This window comes from Leishmania braziliensis, chromosome 32, assembly GCF_000002845.2.
Source record: "Leishmania braziliensis MHOM/BR/75/M2904 complete genome, chromosome 32".
Taxonomy (NCBI): Eukaryota; Euglenozoa; class Kinetoplastea; order Trypanosomatida; family Trypanosomatidae; genus Leishmania; species Leishmania braziliensis.
The window spans coordinates 63,021-79,669 of record NC_009324.2 but is presented as its reverse complement, the minus strand read 5'-3'; the positions used below and the strand labels follow the sequence as shown (position 1 = coordinate 79,669).

Here is a 16,649-nt window from a genome sequence, read left to right as displayed (position 1 = left end):
TGTCGATGCGAGGCACACCCTTTACGAGCTCATCACTTCATTTGGGATGGCCGCAGACCACATGCGCTGGTCGTACTGTGCTGCGCATTTTTTTTTCTCTAGCGACTCCCACACCAAGTGTGCTGCACAACGTGGTGTGTTCAACGGTGACGCTTTGCCCACTTTCCCCTCTTAACACTCTTCTTCTCTTCTTTCGATCTCCACGGTGTCCTTGCAAACGTACATACCCACCCGTGTACACGTGGACTTCACAGTTCCTCTCTGACGTGTGTGCTGACACGCACACACCTCCGCTCGCACGCAGTTTTTCTTCATCAGTTCCGTGCGCTTCATTCGCCCCAGGACTCCTCCTTTTCGTTCCACCCACCTCTCTGATAGACGCGGATGCGACTCACAATAGACTTGGTGCGTCTCGCACCGCAGTTTACGAACACGATGCTACAACGTGAGATCGACCTACGAGGATTGAGAATTTCCTCACTCGATGAGCACGTGCTGGTGCTGCTCGACAACAATTTCGATGTGGTGAACCTCTCCTCGAACGCCTTGACGGCGCTTGAGTACTTTCCTACAAAGACAGCTCCCGGCAGCAGCGGCAAGGACGTAAGGATGAGCCGTGTCGCCACTCTCGTTGCCCATCGAAATGAAATTCAGCGGGTGAGTGTGTCGTCCTGCGTTTCTGCCTTGCCCAATGTAGTGCACTTCTTGGCCGATCGCAACCGCCTCGCCTGCGTGCGCGATCTCTACTTTCTTAAGGAGTGGAAAAAGCTGGAGGTGGTATCGCTTGAGGGCAACCCTGTGTGGGAAGCCAACAGCAGCAATTTCAATAGCGAAAAACTGCGGGCATTTCTTGTCTTCTTGTGCCCCAAGTTGAAGCTCATCAACTATCAGCGCGTTACACGGACTGACAGGGAGCGTGCTCAGGAGGCGAAGGACGAGTTCAAAAGGCTGGTGCAGTCGTGGGAAGCTCCCCTTAAACTCTCTGCAGCGACCGGGTTGCAGTCATCATCTTGCGCAGACGGAAAGAAAATGCGCAAGCGCGGTCGCGAGGGCCGCGCTGCGGCGGCCGCTGCGGCAGTCAGCAACGCTGTCACCGTCGGTGACGAACCTGGCAACGGCGCAACGAGCCTGACCCCTGCTGCTGCTGATGTGGACGAGGATGACGATGCTGCGCTCCAGGCACGCCTAGGCCAGTTGGAGGAGCGCCTCCTATCTGACGATGTCACGGCGGAGGAAATTACGCAGCTGGAGGAGGAGATGACGGAGATATCCGAAAGAATGACCGCTGCGCGTAAGCGGAAGCGCCGTTAAGAGTGTCACTCCCTTTTGTGTGATGCTGGGTTAAGTGTCTGCGCGTCGGTCGGTCGGTGTGTTGGACGGTGTTTACGGTACGTTAGAGGGAGCCATTGCACACCGGTCACGCACGTGGACTTAGCGGCGTCCATTTCTCCTCTTCTGCCGCGCCGTGGGTGATGAGACGCAATTCGTCTTCTTAGCAGCTGCACTAGCAGAGGCCACGCGGTACGTCTTTGCAAATGAGCTCACCGGAGCATTTCTGTTTTCCAGCTACCGCTGTGCCCCAGTCCGTGTTGTGCTGCACTGCGTAACGGGGTCGTTTCTCTGGCAGGCAGCAAAAACAAAAGCGTCGCTGCCACATCAGTTTTGTGCGGCGCTAGTTGTCGCGTTTCTCTTTGGTACGATGGGCGCGGCAACGATCGGTTGGTGTAACCCTGTCATGTGTCACTGTGGAGGGACTTGCCTTCACACACTTCTGTACTTCCTCTCTACTCTCTCCTCTCTTTCCTGAGGTACGGTGGCCCCCCCTCTTTCGACCGCACAATCACTGGGGTCGACAATAGCCCTCTGTGCACGTCAGCAGGCTAGCCCTCTCTTTCCCCACGCAGTGTCCTTGTGCTCACACCGCCTTTATCGGCGCGTGTTTTGCGTAGGGCACCCCTTTTTCCTGAGCCAGCCACATATCATTTTCTTACAAGCTGTGCGGAGTCGCTTTTTGTGATGCTTAGCACGACCCGATTTGCCCGCTGTGCCGCCACAGCGGCCAGTAAGAAGTTCTCCTTCAGCGAGAAGATGCAGAAACTACAGGCAGACCCCGAACACCCCCTTAGCGGTCCTGAGTACGCTTTCATGCGAGATCGTTTGGAAGAGTACAGGAAGCTGCAACAGGCGTACGCCGTGAAGCAGACGGAGGTGGAGAGGGCCCGGAAAGCAGCGAACATGTGTGGACTTGAGTTCACCGGCAAAGGTGCTCGCAAGACGCCATCCTCGTGAAGTCTCTGCGTGATCGCGCCGTGCGTGTGGGCGTCGCCTCCGCATTATGTACGGCATCTTCATGTTTCTCACTCCTCATTGGCGCGAGTCTTACTGTATCCGTAAAGAAGCGGCGCACATGAAAATCTGAACGCATCCGGGATGTGCATGCAAGCGCCACTGCCTTCAATGTGTGCCGCCATGACACCTGGAAGCCCCCCTCCCTCCGCCCACGGACACGGGAGAACGTGGGTGTGTGTATGGGTGTGTACGGACGCTTTGTTTCCTTTCGTGGATCTCCCTCCTCTTGCCCTCACCCTCCTTCGATCTTTTCCGTTCACGGGCAGCACAGAACGCGACGCTTGCGCTCTCCTCTTGTGAACTCTCGTTCTCGCATTGCCAATACTTCGCGCTTCTTCCTGTTCTCGACTTGCCCGGCTTCCACCGCTTTTTTCTCGCACCTCACGCCCTCTCTTTGGTGTGCTTTGATGTTTTGACCAGCGCTCACCAGCGGACATGCACGTTCGTTTTTTTCGTGGCTCTTCGCTTGTGCTCTGCTCAGCCAGTCTTGGCGATTCACTCTTTCAGTTCACACAAGAGCACAGGTGCACAGAGGCCAGGGGTGGAGTCAGTCAAACGGGTCATCAGCACCCTTAACCCCTCGTTCCACAGTACACAAGCCCGCACTAGAGCTGATTCGACCCACGTCTTTGTTTTAGCACCTCTGCAGAGGTTAATCGTATGACTCCCGATAGATGTAAGTCTCGACCGTTGGCGTCTCGAGGCGCCGCTACATCGCCAAGCCCCTCAGGGACCGTCGCGTTCTTCTCCGAGTCGCCGGTGCCGCTGCCCAGCCTTGATGCTCTTCGCACATCCGATGTTCTTGTACGCGCTTACTACGTCTCTCTTGCCCCAACTCTACCGACAGCGCTGCCAGTGGCGGACACGTCGTCTGTGAAGGCGTACGTGCCTCCCGCCTCGATTTTAGCTGCTGCAGGTGAGTTAGAGACGACTGGGGAGATATTCTGTGCCGCTGTAGCTCGCGAGGTGGTCGAGGCTGCGGCGAACCTCTTTGCATCTCGCTCGCTTGATCGCCTCGTAGGTGCGTACACGGCGTGCGCGGCCTGGGATGATATGCGCGATGTGGTCGCAGCCTCCTTTCTCCTACAGGACCACCGGGAGGGTGTCGCGGTGGCGCATTGTCCAGGTTTTCTCTTGGTAGACACTGCAGCAACTCCTAACAACAAGAACTCCGCGGTTCCCACCACCTCTGCACCGACACCCCTCTTTCTGCGCAGCGCCTTCTCTCTCGCCGGAGTCTCTACCCGTACGCCTTCGTGCGCTCTCACGCTACTGTCATCGACCACCCCATCGCCTCTAACTGCCTGCCATCAGCGTTCTAGTAAACCCATGCACCTGCCGTGCCCGATGCCGCCTGCCTCCGTGCCAATGGATGCGTACTGCCGCTATGTTATGGCGGTGGAGGAGGCGCCTGTGCCACCCAGAGCGCTTGACACGGTTCTGCCGTCCCACCGCAGCGGTGTTGCGCGGGTCCGCGGGATGAAGAAAGGCGCACTGCATTCTGACAAGAGGACTGCGGCACTTTCCGCAGCGCCGTCGCTCTCGCCGTCACCGCCAGCTCCCGCTTCTTTCAAGAGATTCAAGTGGGCGAAGCGTATGGGGGTGAAGCGCCTCACAGGGGCATCACTTGACTCAGCGTTGCCAGCGGGCGGCGAGATCGCTCCCGCATCTAGCGTGCAGGAGCATTTCTCCGACGCGCTGACGACGGCGATGCGACAGGCACTGCCGTCGTTGTTCGCCGACAATGTAGAGTGCCTCCCACACGCGGAGCGCTGCGTAGTGCGAGTGATTGACACAAATGACTCCAACGCCCAGCTCGGGGGTGGCGAGACGGAGAGGAAACGTGTTTTTAAAGCGTCGCCCCGCAACGGTGGTGCTGTGCTGGTAGTGGAGCAGGATCAACTGCTGAACATGGAGCGGGCGCGCGTGGTACTCCCGCGCAGCGACCGTTGCAGGGATGGCGTGGTATGCCGCGTGACGCCGTCAAGCTGCGGCGCCGACGCTGCGATGGAGGAGGATGCTGCACTTGCCAAGTTTCCCACGAAGGACAGCGATGAGGAGCCACCGCGACGGGTCCGCGGGACGAAGCGACAAACCTCAGGAAGGATTGCAGCGCAAGCGAAGGAGATGAATCTTGCTCGTGAGGCGTGGACGTCATCCTTCTACACGACAGCGAATGCATCCGAGGAGATACCGCTGCAGGACCAGGTAGAGGTCTACCCTTCGGCCGGGGTAACTGTGATGGAGGTCAACGCTTCGGCTTCTGCTTCTCCTTTACTGCGCCGCTCCAACAAGGCTGGAGGCGGCAACACCGTGGTAGCCAGTGGAGGTGAGTTTGTAGTTCCGGCAGACCGCATGGAGCTCTGCTCCTTTGCCGATAAGCGACCCGCAGCGCGCAAAGGCAACGGCCACGTTGCCCGCACCCAGCAGCCCCAGCGCGGTAATACGAGAGCGGCACGGCCCACAAAGGCAGCCCCCCCAGGGGCACCGTGCAGCGAGCACTAAAACACGCGCGCATCAGTGCCATGCGAGCTCATTTCGATGAGGCCATCGACTGAGGCGCGCGAACGATGTACAGCATGCTGGAGTGCAACCTGCACTGACAGACGTACTGAGGCAAATTGGTAGACGAACTTGTGACAAAGCGGCGGTGTCAGGTGTTCATCTTCTGAGCAGCAGACATCCACAGGATGCGCAGGTGTCAGTGGCGCAAAGACCATCTCTTTCGCTTCCCCGCTTGTTTGGGTGATTCTCTCTCCATGTAGGAAGTACCGCGCTTTTTGTTTGCTTCCCTTTTCCTTTTCAGCGTTTACCCATTTTAGGGCCGAGCGATGATGATGTACGATTCATGTGACCCCCTTTTTTCCTCACTACCCGTAAACAGGCTCTTCGACTCCTCTTCGCTGAGATTGAGGGGGGCGGGGGGTGGATAAGGACGGTCGTCTGTGGTCCGAGAGGGGTGCATGACGTGCAAAGAGGCAGCGTTGCCTCCACCTTCGTCGTCTTTCTCACGACTCACCGTCACTTCTTCGTTCGCCTTTCTGCAAAGACACACTAGCCTAGAGTGAAACCAATGGCTAACAGGCTTTCAGAGGCTCAGTGTGGCCTCGAGGAGCTACATGTGACTTGCTAAAGCCTACGAAAGTGTGGAGGAGGAGCTCCACGTGCCACTGCAATCCCTATGAACCTTTTCTTCGGCTCACACCCATGTGGTGCGTGTGTGTGTAGGATATGCTCTTTCATCACCTGCATGGGACTTTCCACCTTTTTCAACTCTTTTCTCTCGCCATCGCTGCGATTCTTTTCGCTTCTCGTGCCTCAATGGCGAACGGAGTGGATAACAGCATCGCTCTGGACAACACGCACAGGTGAAGCAACGCCGCTTGTGTGCTCGCACAAGTAGTCACACACCACTTCCTCGCGGACACCAGGGAAAGAAGTGGGCGAGGAAACGCTGTGTATTCGATTGAGTTTCCTACATCTTCTCTATCCGTGGCTGTCTCTGCTCCATTCTCCCACCCCTGCATCCGTGCGTCTTCGCCCATCGCGATGGTGCGCCGTAGCGAGGCGGCGAAGGGAGACAAGAAGGGCCGCCGCAAGGGCAACAGGCTCGCGCGTGGCTGCATTGATGATGGGGAGAGGCAGCAGTCTGGAAAGCTAATGTTGAACAACCCACTCATCCCCCCCGAGCTAGACGAGGACATTGACGACGATCTTGCCTTCAACAGCGAGGACGAACGCTTGTATGGCGACTTCTTTTCCGAACAAGCGTCCACAAAGCTGAAGTTATCCAAGAAGAAGTCGTCGGCACGCCCGTCGCGCGATTCCGCCCTACATAATGATGACGATGACGCGTTCCTAGAGGACGGCCTCGCCGTGGTGGGCAAGTCTGAGAGAAGTAGGGCGACAAAGAGGAAAAACAGCCGCGACGCGGCGGCGGAGGCTGATTATGGTCTCGACAATTACCACGAAGATGGTCTACAGAGCGATGACGATGAAGACTACATTGACCTTAGCGACATGCTCGACATGAGCATGAAGGCAGAGAAAAAGAAAAAGCAGGCAAGCGCGAAAAAGGCAACACGAGTGACGGAGACTGGCAGCAAGGTGGCCAAGAAGCATCGAGCGAGGCAACTGACAGACGAGCCAGAGTCCGTGTTCGGTCTGGCGGCTGCCTCGGCCAGCGGCGGGGCGGCTTCCTACACGGGCGCGATGCAGTGCATAATGCGACAGAGAGAGCCGTCCACGGACGGCGCCGTAGAGGTAGTGAAAGAGCGCATCAAGAGGTCGCACCAGAGCAAGCACAGCCTCATTACCGTGGACGCCGACGACCTGGCGAAGGACCGTCTCACCCGAAAAGAGGTGCGCGCTATTGTAGATGAGGGGATGGAGCGCTACAAGCCGGTTCTAAAGGAGCTTGACTCCGCCAAGCACATCCAGTTTCCCATGCGCCTCCCACACAGCACCCCCGTCGCTTCGTCTGTCGGCGGCATCGTGGCTGCCGCTGACGCGCAGTTCCGCTCCGACCGGACCGTCACGCCGGCCCACTCCAATTCCTCCGCGTATCGCCTCGGCAGCAAGATGGATGCGCTGCTGTCCAAGGCGGGTCTCTCACGTCGCCAAGTCAGCGATGGGGCCGACTCGTCTAACTGCATCGGTAGCTACGTGCCGTTTAATGACGGCGATGTTGATGTGGCGCAGCGCCACGGTGTGGAGAACGGCGAGGCACCAACCACTGGGTACGTGGCAAAGCTGAAGGCAATGCTGGCATACGAGAACAGCCGCCGCAAGCGTCTTAACAGGATCAAGAGTAAGACCTACCGACGTATTCTACGCAAGGAGAAGGAGCGCGAGAAGGAACGCCGGCAAAAGGCGTTTGAGTTGCTGCACCCAGAGCTGGCTCGCCAGCGACTGGCGGAGCGTCTGTTCAAGGCCCGTGTAGAGGAGCGTGTCACGCAGAAACACAAAAATACGAGTGCGTGGGTGAAACACGCAAAGCGGTTTGCTCAGTTTGACGGAGAGACAAAGGACGCCATCGACGATCAGCACGCGACGCATCAGCGGCTCATGCAGAAGATGGAACAGGACGCCGGGGAGGAAAACTACGAGCGGTACGTGGCCGTCGACAACGAGAGTGGGGCCTCGAGCGACGATGAGCGCGCCGTGGACGCGCTCATCGAGAAAGTCGGTGCGTCTGGCGGGGCTTCGCTGAGCCGGCAAGACGTTGAGAGCATCTTGTGGAGCGCTGTCGACGCAGTCGAGGACGGCGAGGACGCTGCGGCGGAGTGGAAGGTAGATCCCATATCCAAGGCCCGCGCGGAGCTGCGTGAAATGAAGTTCATGAAGGACGCGCGAGAGCGGGAGGCGAAGGACTATGAGAATGAGCTCGAGGCTCTGCGGCGCGCTATTGAGGTGCACCAGCGGGAGGAGCTTACTGGCGGTGAGGCGAAGGCAGAAGAAGCGGGGGACAGTGGTGTCGCGAGGAGGCCTTCGAGCAGCTCGGCACTACCGTCTGCCGTGGGCGGCCGCATTGTGTTCAAAAAAGGCAAGAAGTCTGGTGCTGTGGAAGAGGTGCGGCTGCGGAGGCAGGATGGCATCTGCATCGAGGCCAACGGCGATGACGCTGAGCCCTCCTCCCACAACTCCGAAGACGCGGATCTTGACGCTATCGTTGCTGTTTCGTCCGCTGAAGGGGGCGGAAAAATCTCGTCGGTGGTCGCGAGCGACCCTATCGGAGACCTTAAGGCACACACCCCACGGACGGAGAAGACAAATAAATCCGCACCGTCAGCTCAGCGGACATCAGAGTTCGCTGGCGCCCGAAAGGACGCTCAGCTGGAGCGTGGCTTGCTAAAGAAGAAAGCAACGTCCACTCGCGTCACCATCCTACCCAGGAGGCGTGCGCGCCCTGATGACACCACAGCAACAGAGAAGGTGACGGTGGCGGCTGGGACGCTGGAGGACTCGACGAGCGTCCCTGAGGAGGAGCTGCGGCTGAACCAGGAGTATCTTATTTCCCGCGCCTTTGCCCACGACGATGTGGATGAGGACTTTGTCAAGGAAAAGGAGTCGCAAGTCGAGACAATCATGCGGCCGGAGGACACGAATCAGAGTCTCCCTGGGTGGGGCGAGTGGGGCGGCGAGGACCCGGAGCTGAATAAGCGTCACCAAGAGGCTGTGCTACATCAAATGACGCAGAGGCAGATCGAGAAATCGTTTCTGCTCAAGAGCCGCGCCGACGCCGCGCTGGAGCACGTCATTATCAACCATGACGGCGTCGAGCTGGTGCCAAATCGCATGACTCTTCACATGGTGCCGCGCCCCTTCTCCAATCCGCAAGAGTTCGTCCGCTCCATGCGTCAGCCGATGGGTCCCGAGTGGACGTCGGCGCTTTCATTCAAAGAGGGCGTGCAGCCACGCGTGGAGGTGCGTCAGGGACAGTCGCTTCTCCCTCTCGACCTTTCTCTCCGAAAACCACTTACGAAGACAAAGCGCAGAAAGACCGAGGCGGGCTCCACCCGCATCGCCTAGTCGCATCTCCGCCGCACCTCTGCAGCTGCCTGTCACTCCCCCTCCTGCCCTTCTTCCCTCATCTTCACAGACAGACCGATGCATATGCCCAGCAACCTTTGTATTAATCGAGCCCCAGAGCGGGGCCGTTGGCTCGTGCACCGGCGGAGCGAGAGAGAGAGAGAAAACACGACAAGGGGGAGCTCAGATATTGGAGCGGTACAAACGTCCCTGCGGCTGCGTTCGCGTTTTTTTTTGCTGCGCTTTACCCATTAAAGACGCGTGGTGGTGATATGATTTGCTGTGTTGGCGACACTTGTGTGCCACCGCTGTTGTTGTGCTCTTTTTTCTGTGTTCGCCGTCCTCCCCGCTTATGTGTGCGTGTTTCTGCACATCTGGGGTCGGGGCTCATCGTATAACTGCATAAGCACAGCAGATGGTGTGTGCTGTTAACCTTCTACGCCCATTACTGACGTTCCTCTCTGTTCTCTTCTACGTAATGGCGTGTCAGGCGCCGAGTAAGCCATCACCTACACACCCCACCCGCCCAAGGGGCATTCAGCGGCAACTCTTCGCTGCTCACTCACTTGTCTTTCCTGTTTTTTTTTTTTTTGCACAGGAAGAGACTTGTCAAGCGTACGGTATGAGCGAACTCTGAGTATCGGTCCCGTGGACATCTCCTCGAATGGGCCACTGCCCCTGTTCGAGCCCCTTTTCTGTTGTCCTCTTTTTGGAGCACCAGGCCGAGAGGCAAAACACCAAAGGAGGGCGGTGGGAAAGTGATTCAACGCGCGGCACTACCGGTGCCGTGCGTCGTTGGCACGTTTTATCACCCGCTCCACTTCTCGCTGTTTGCTCTCTTTTGCTTTCCTCGACTCGTTCTTTTCGGCTTGGCGGCAGTGTGGAGCGGGCACATTTCCTTTTTTTGTATGCCTTTCTCGCCGTTCCTCCTCTCACTGGGCTCGGTACACACACGCAGGCACACACACCCACACACACACACACACACACACACACACACACACACAACCCGCTGAACTGAGCACTCATGCGTGTCTTGATTAGCGTTGGGTTCTTGCTTTCTCTGTTCTGTCCTTTGTGAACGGCTTTTCTTTCCTTTCTCACTGCTCATCTGAGACGGTCCATTGGTCCCACTTAGGGCCTCAGCTGTCGGTGTTGTTGGCACTGCTGCATCTTTTCGCTTCTTTTGCGTGTGTGTGGTTGCGCGAGTAGCGCCGTCCAAGAGGGAGAGAGGCGGTAGCGTTGAGAGGCCGCGCACCGTTCCGGCTCTTTGCGGTACACATTTGCAGGCTTTTTACAGTGCACGTGTGGTTTTACGTGTATTATCTGCGTGGTTTCTTCCGAATGAACGCGGTGGGGTGCGACATAGCTTCGCTGCTGGGGGTTCTCAGTAACTCAGAGGAAGCAGCCACATGCCCGCTGGCTAGCTTTGCCCGCGAGATTCGCTCGCTGGTGGCAAGTAAGCAGGCAGAGGACCTTGGTAACCTTCTCGCCCAGCGCTCAGCAGAGCTCGTAAAGGAGGAGGAAAGGCTGACTGCGTCAAAGGAAATGATCTCCGTCACGCATGACAAGTTGCGTGCGGAGATAACTCGGGTTGAGGCACAAATGCGGACGCAGGAGCGCCGCCTACAGGAGGTGTCGCAGCAGAAGAAGTTGTGCAAAGTCGCCCTAAACCTCTACTTGGCAGGCGACGTGCCGAGACTCGTAGATGCGGATGTCATGGTCATGTCCTCTGCATCACCAAGCTCGCCTGATATGAAGCGCAGCACCGAGGAAGGGGGGGAGGAGCATCCCAACAGGGTGGCACCGGCGCCGGCACCCATGCGGAACTCCCCCAGCTCCCGCTCGCCTAAGCCAGTGCAGGTTGTTGAGAGTGACAATGGCGGATCGCCAAAGAACGGGACACCAATGTCCTCATCTCGCTCCGGCCCTGCAGCGCTCACGTCGGATGGTCTTCTCGCACTGCTTCGCCTGCCAGACGTGAAGGAAAACGTGCTGCTGAGTGCAATCGAGGGCTACACGCAGCAGCACCTCGGGAAAAATAGCAGTTGGATGGCGACACAGAGCTATCCTGACATTCTGGCCGTGATGATGGCGGTGCTGAGCCACCTCAGCGAGCCACGGCCGCCAGTGCAGCTTGCGGAGCTGCGTTTGCTTGGTTATGCTCTGCAATCTTCCTCCCCTCCATGCCACTCTGGAAGCAGTCACAATCTCTTCACGATGCTAGATACCCTCGTTCGCGATGGCCGCGCTGTGCCTATCCTAACGAACCTGCTGAACAGCGTGAACGACGACGTGAAGTGCGAGGTGCTGGAGCTCCTGGCACCGCTCGTGTGTGAGACGCATGCTCTCATCAACGCTGTTGCCCCTAGCACTCTGAGCACCTTTGCACGGAAACAGTTTCTTGCCGCGAACGGGCTGGAGCCGCTGGTAAACATTGTCGTTGTGAGCACTTCTGAGGCAGTGCTGGAGCGGGCACTGATTTTTCTGTGGGGGCTCCTCACAAAGGATGAGAAAGTGGAGCGCGGAGCCAGTGGGGAGGCGTCGATTCGGTCGCAGGTGCGAGAGCTGGGTGGACTGCGAGCAGTACTTGACCTTCTGTACACGGACTCCCTCCCTATATTAGAAAACGTCTCGATGGTGATCGGCTACATCACACGAGAGGACGCCTCCAAAAAAGAAGTACGCGATATTGGGGGACTGGAGAAAATCACGGCGACACTGCGCCACCCGTCCGACTCGATCAAGACAAAGATGGCCGGGGCGGTGTGGAACTGCGCGTCGAACGCCGACAACCGCAAACACCTGCGTGAGCTCGGCGCCATCCCGGCGCTTCTGGAGTTGCTTCGCAGCCCAAGGTCAACCACCGTGGATAAAAGCACGTACGAGTTTGTGCGAGAGAACGCAGGGGGCGCGCTTTGGAACCTTAGCGTTGAGGCGGAGAACAAGACGCAGATTATTGAGTATGGCGGGGTGCCATTGCTGGTGGAGGTGATGTCTTCGTCGAACAGCGTGGCGGTGGTGGAAAACGCATCTGGTACCCTGTGGAACTGCTCCGCGACGGCAGAGGCCCGTCCCATCATCCGCAAGGCTGGTGGCATACCCTTGCTCTTTTCTCTTCTCAATCACCGCAAGCCAATGGAGTCGTCGCGAACCGTCGCGGTCAAGTCGACGATGCCTCTCAGCGAGAAGATAATTGACAATGTCGCTGGCACACTGCGCAACTGCGCCATTAACGACCAGAACAAGCCCGTCATTCGTGAGTGCGGCGGCGTTGAGCTCCTTGTGGCGAAGGTGAAGGAGGCTTATCTTAGCTCCAGCAAGAGGGACAGTGCCGACAAGGCATCGTCGCCAATCTCTCCCTCGACAGTCGACAAGCTAGTCTCCACGCTGTGGATTCTGACAACATCCCCGGAGATCAAACACACGGTTCGGTACACTGGAGGCATCGAGGCGTTCGCGAGCATTCTTGAGAAGTCGTCGCCCAGCATCGCCGGCGGAGGCAAGGAAGCCGGGAAGAACGTGAGTCTGTTGGCACCGCTCCGCATGCCGTCTGGCATAGGTAGGTTGAGTGTTGAGGTGTTCCAGGCGGCCTACAGCGCGTCAGCTATCGGAAATCTGCAGTTTGCAACGCCGTCTACGATGGTCCCGATGAATGTGAAGGAAAAGCTTGCAGGCGTATTGCGTAACTGCAGCACCGTCGTGGAGAACAGGCCAACCATGATGCAGGCGAATTGTACCCGGTGCCTGGTGGCTGTCGTACTGGACTGCTACGCGTCCGCGACGGTGTTCCAGGCAAACGGTACTTCCCACAAGAACAGCCGCTTCCAGGAGCCGTCGACGCAGCTGAAGGAGACCGTGGCGTCTGCGCTGTGGCACCTTTCTCGAGATGACAAGGATACACTACGGGTTCAGGGTGGGCTGGAACTCATGTGCATGCTTCTTCTGTCCCCGCAGCAGCCCTTTGTAGTGCTCGAGCAGGCGGCCGGCGCCCTCTCGTCGCTCACCGTGAACAACAACGAGAACCGTGATGCCATCCGCACCCACGGAGGCCTCTCCGCCCTCATCCAGCTCGTAGCCGAGTATTCGCAAGGCAACGTGGGTAACCGGGCTGGGAAGTCGGATGCGTCGTCCTACACTTACGCGGTTCTCAATGCCTTACTTACGATTCGCAACTGCACCGTCAGCAGCGACGAAAACTCGCGCGTGTGCTACGAGGCAGTTACTGACAAGAAGTGTGCCTTCGGGTCTGCGCTACTGCACATGATAGAGCACGGGCCAGAGGACTGCGCAAAGGAGGCGGCCCTGACGGCGAAGAACATCTGCTGCATACCGGCCGCTGCCAGCTACTTTGTGCAGAACAACGGCGTTGCGCTTGTGACATCACTGTCGGAGCGGGCATCGTCTGATTCGGTTCGCCGTGCCGCTGCATCGTTACTACAAGTCCTTTCGAAGGCGGCCAAGAAGTGACGGAGGTTTGTTTGACTGTGGAAGAGGGGAGGTGCCCGGGGCCGGAGACTCTTTGATTTCCTTGCGGATGTTTCTTTGATGGATTTCCTCTCATAGAGTGCACGCCTGTACGTTTTTTTTTCCCGCTCTCTTGCTGATACCTTTGGTTTGCTCTCTCCTTATTTCTAACGCATGCTGTGCGAAGGATGCTGATGTAGACACTGCTGCAGTTGAACGAATAGTGGAGAAGGGGTGGTCAAGTGTAGGCGTGCTGGTGGAACGTGTGCAGGCCTTGCGGTTAGGGATTTTTTATCAAAGAGGTTTTCTGTTTCACGTTGTCAGTGTTGTGTTACTCTATGTACGGTGGTGAGGTCAGGCTCGTATCGCCCTCTATGGTGGAGGAGCAAAGACATGGTGAATGCGCATGGCGGTACGCTCAGGGTGTGAGTTTTGAGGCATTGGTGGGTAGGAGCGGCTCTATTGCTTGCAGGTTTTTAAGTCTTCCCGGTACGCAGAGGAGTGCGTGTGTGCGTGCTAGTGAGATGGATATGTATGTCTGCGTTGCCGTTTTGTGTTCGGGTTTTTCTCTTTTCTGCCGAGTGGTGTGGCGGCTTGGCTTCTACGTTACGTTTCACAAGGGGCGTCCACCACGCCAAGAAAAGGCCCACAAGTGCTATACGCATTCCCTCCATTCTGCTCCACCCTGAACATCTTTACTGTGCTGGAGGTGAGGTAGAGGTGTGGAGAGGTTTGGAGGAGAGGGAGAGGGAGGAATTAAGGCTACATTGCATAGTGCTGATGTTGGCCTTTGTATGAAGGGAGTCCGCCACTATGATTCTCCTTATCCGTCGTGAGGAAGGTGCTCCCTTTCCGGCTTGTGTGATGACAGCGCCACGCTTGTCTAAGGTGTGTGTGTGTGTGTGTGTCGCCCGCTTGCCTTGATGTGGCTGTGCGATCATTCTCCTTTTGGCTAGCCACCTTCGTCTCCTCCCTTTCTTCGTTCTCCCTCCGCCGTTTTGTGGTAACGCTACGTTAGCTTGTCTTGCCAATACGCAACGCGGGCGCTGTCTCGCTCTTTCACTGTGTGTCTCCCCTCGCCCTTTGCGTGTCAGTCGCTGTCGAAGGTCGCCCCATCTCCGAGTCAACAGAGCAAAACGTAAGGAATCCAAAGTAGGCAACATCAACACACATCACTGGCGCCCGGCAGGAAAAGAGTCTCATAGGCGCTTCATCAGGATCCAGACCGCCGTGCCGCCGACTCCGCCATCCGATACATGCACGCACACACACACACGAAGCGAGTGCATTGAAGTTGTACTTCTCTACGTCGTCTCCACTCAAACTGTTGTGCACTTTCGAGCTCGTTCTGTGTTCGGGCGAGGCGAATGCCGACACCTACAGCGCGTGATCTCTCCGGCAAGGCGCCGCTGTTTGTCTACCTCCAAGGTGGAGACCGGGAGCATTTGCCAGCAGGAGATTACATTCGTGTGGTGGCACATTGCAGTGGTGCAAACAAGAAGCTGCTCCACCACAATTTCGCACTACACACCCGCGGCGCACGGCTCTGTCGCCTGCTCGACTCCCTGCTAGACTCTGCTGATGTGGACTTGAAGCATAAGATAGACCCGGTGCAGGGGCTCATTCCCCCTGTAGTACTGCCACACGCAACACGAGAGGGTTGCGAATGTGTGTTTCGCTACCTGGAACTCATCCAGACGCGTGTACCGACCCTCCTCAGCAAACCACTGCGTGCACCGCTGGAGGAGTTGGTATACGAATGGGAGATGAACTACCTTCTGGAACACTGCTTCCTTTCAGGTGTAGCGGATGAAAAGAAGTCGGCGGCGTTGTGCCGTACGCTAGCGAAGAAAGGGCCGCAGGCAATGGATCTCGTCTTGGAAGTCGCCATGCTCGCGGACTTTCTTCTCATTGAGCCGCTGCGTGACTTGACCTGCGCCCTGCTCGCGTCTCTCGCCCTCAGCGCCGGATCAGAGAAGGAACTGCTGCAGCTTTGTGGACTCGATCACGCCTTGACAGAGGAGGAGCTTGAGCCGCTGTACAAGCAGCTTTGCTTTCTACGCCCCGAAGATGGGCTTGCGTAGCATACTCCTCTCCCCGCTCCTCAAAGTACCTGAGAGTAGGGTGGACGTATGATGTGCACGCGCAGCCGCATTTGATATGGAATATCAGCACGTTGCACCGTCGACTACGTCGGTGGTTGTCGTACCTCTCCACCCTCCTCCCGCGTAGCCCACAAACGAGGGTTTCCGTCGTCATCGTCCGGATCGTTTTTCCTTCTTTTTTTCTTTGATTGTCTCTCTTTGCCCTAATGACGGGGGACGGACACCCCAGCGCTGGCCTCAGTGTCGAGTGGGTCCCCCCTTCCTCCTCTCACTCTGTGGGGGAGGGGGGGGTCAGACAGCCACCCCGCCCCCTGCCGAGCCGCTTCTGGTGGCGACAAGGGCCAGGCACCTAGGACGTGGGGAGGGGAGCCCGAGCGCCGCATCTCACCGCATGCCGACAGCCCGGTCGTGGATGGCGATGCGCCAGCGCGACCTGCGACCGCGAGGACGCTTGTGCCATCCGTGTGCTAGACAGGGTGGCAGCGCAACTCGAGCGGCACCCCGGACCCGGGGCCTCGCTGCGGGGGCGGCCGGCATGGTGGGCGCGGCTGCGAGGCGACCTGTGGTGCGGGGTGTGTGGGTGGGCAGAATATGAGCCTGAGGCCGTGCTCGGGTGGCTGGGTCGGCGCACTGCTGTACCGCGTGCATGCTGCTGCTTCGCAGCACGCGATGGGCCTGCGACGAGCTGGGGAGCTCGAGTGGAGCTGGAGCTCATGTTGTATGACCGAGAATGAACGCTAAAAAAAAAAAAACAAAATCCCCGGTTGCCAGTGCGGCGCGTTGGGAAATTCACCGCCATGGACAGTGATGCGCATGCAAATGGTCATGTGAACACTGAGACAGTTATTCCCACGAATGATGCCACCTATGCAGAGACCCTCATTACAAACCTCAGCACACTGCAACCACACCTATAGGATATTCATGATTCACCACTCCACTCACTCCACGACGCATACACATAAATACAAATCCTGAAACTATACAAACACAACCACATAAGATTCCTTAATATACTATACTACACACACAAAACTCAACCAATAAAACACAATACATCAACACATTACAAAAATACAAAACAACATATTCTACACACATAACACAAACATAACACAAACACTATATCAACAATCTATCAAAACCAAAAACTACCAATCCATCAATCTCATACACTTCAATAAATCCTCCAACACT

General features: G+C 57.3%; 6 protein-coding genes across 6 annotated transcripts; all 6 read left to right on the top strand.

The window, feature by feature from the left end:
- Positions 1-384: 384 nt before the first annotated feature.
- On the top strand, positions 385-1,311 carry LBRM_32_0240 (putative U2 small nuclear ribonucleoprotein 40K; the record flags this gene model as incomplete). Its single annotated transcript, XM_001567333.1, has 1 exon — positions 385-1,311. One exon carries the CDS (start codon positions 385-387, stop codon positions 1,309-1,311), a length of 927 nt encoding a protein of 308 aa, XP_001567383.1.
- A 705-nt stretch (positions 1,312-2,016) lies between these two features.
- Positions 2,017-2,289, top strand: LBRM_32_0230 (conserved hypothetical protein; the record flags this gene model as incomplete). The annotated part of the gene is made up of 1 exon (XM_001567332.2): positions 2,017-2,289. One exon carries the CDS (start codon positions 2,017-2,019, stop codon positions 2,287-2,289), a length of 273 nt encoding a protein of 90 aa, XP_001567382.2.
- Positions 2,290-3,717: 1,428 nt separating this feature from the next.
- Positions 3,718-4,854, top strand: LBRM_32_0220 (hypothetical protein, unknown function; the record flags this gene model as incomplete). The annotated part of the gene is made up of 1 exon (XM_001567331.2): positions 3,718-4,854. One exon carries the CDS (start codon positions 3,718-3,720, stop codon positions 4,852-4,854), a length of 1,137 nt encoding a protein of 378 aa, XP_001567381.1.
- Positions 4,855-5,898: 1,044 nt separating this feature from the next.
- LBRM_32_0210 (conserved hypothetical protein) lies at positions 5,899-8,880 on the top strand (the record flags this gene model as incomplete). The annotated part of the gene is made up of 1 exon (XM_001567330.2): positions 5,899-8,880. One exon carries the CDS (start codon positions 5,899-5,901, stop codon positions 8,878-8,880), a length of 2,982 nt encoding a protein of 993 aa, XP_001567380.2.
- Positions 8,881-10,224: 1,344 nt separating this feature from the next.
- LBRM_32_0200 (conserved hypothetical protein) lies at positions 10,225-13,350 on the top strand (the record flags this gene model as incomplete). The annotated part of the gene is made up of 1 exon (XM_001567329.2): positions 10,225-13,350. The coding sequence occupies one exon, from the start codon at positions 10,225-10,227 to the stop codon at positions 13,348-13,350; it is 3,126 nt and encodes a 1,041-aa protein (XP_001567379.2).
- Positions 13,351-14,714: 1,364 nt separating this feature from the next.
- Positions 14,715-15,431, top strand: LBRM_32_0190 (conserved hypothetical protein; the record flags this gene model as incomplete). Its single annotated transcript, XM_001567328.1, has 1 exon — positions 14,715-15,431. The coding sequence occupies one exon, from the start codon at positions 14,715-14,717 to the stop codon at positions 15,429-15,431; it is 717 nt and encodes a 238-aa protein (XP_001567378.1).
- Positions 15,432-16,649: the final 1,218 nt, after the last annotated feature.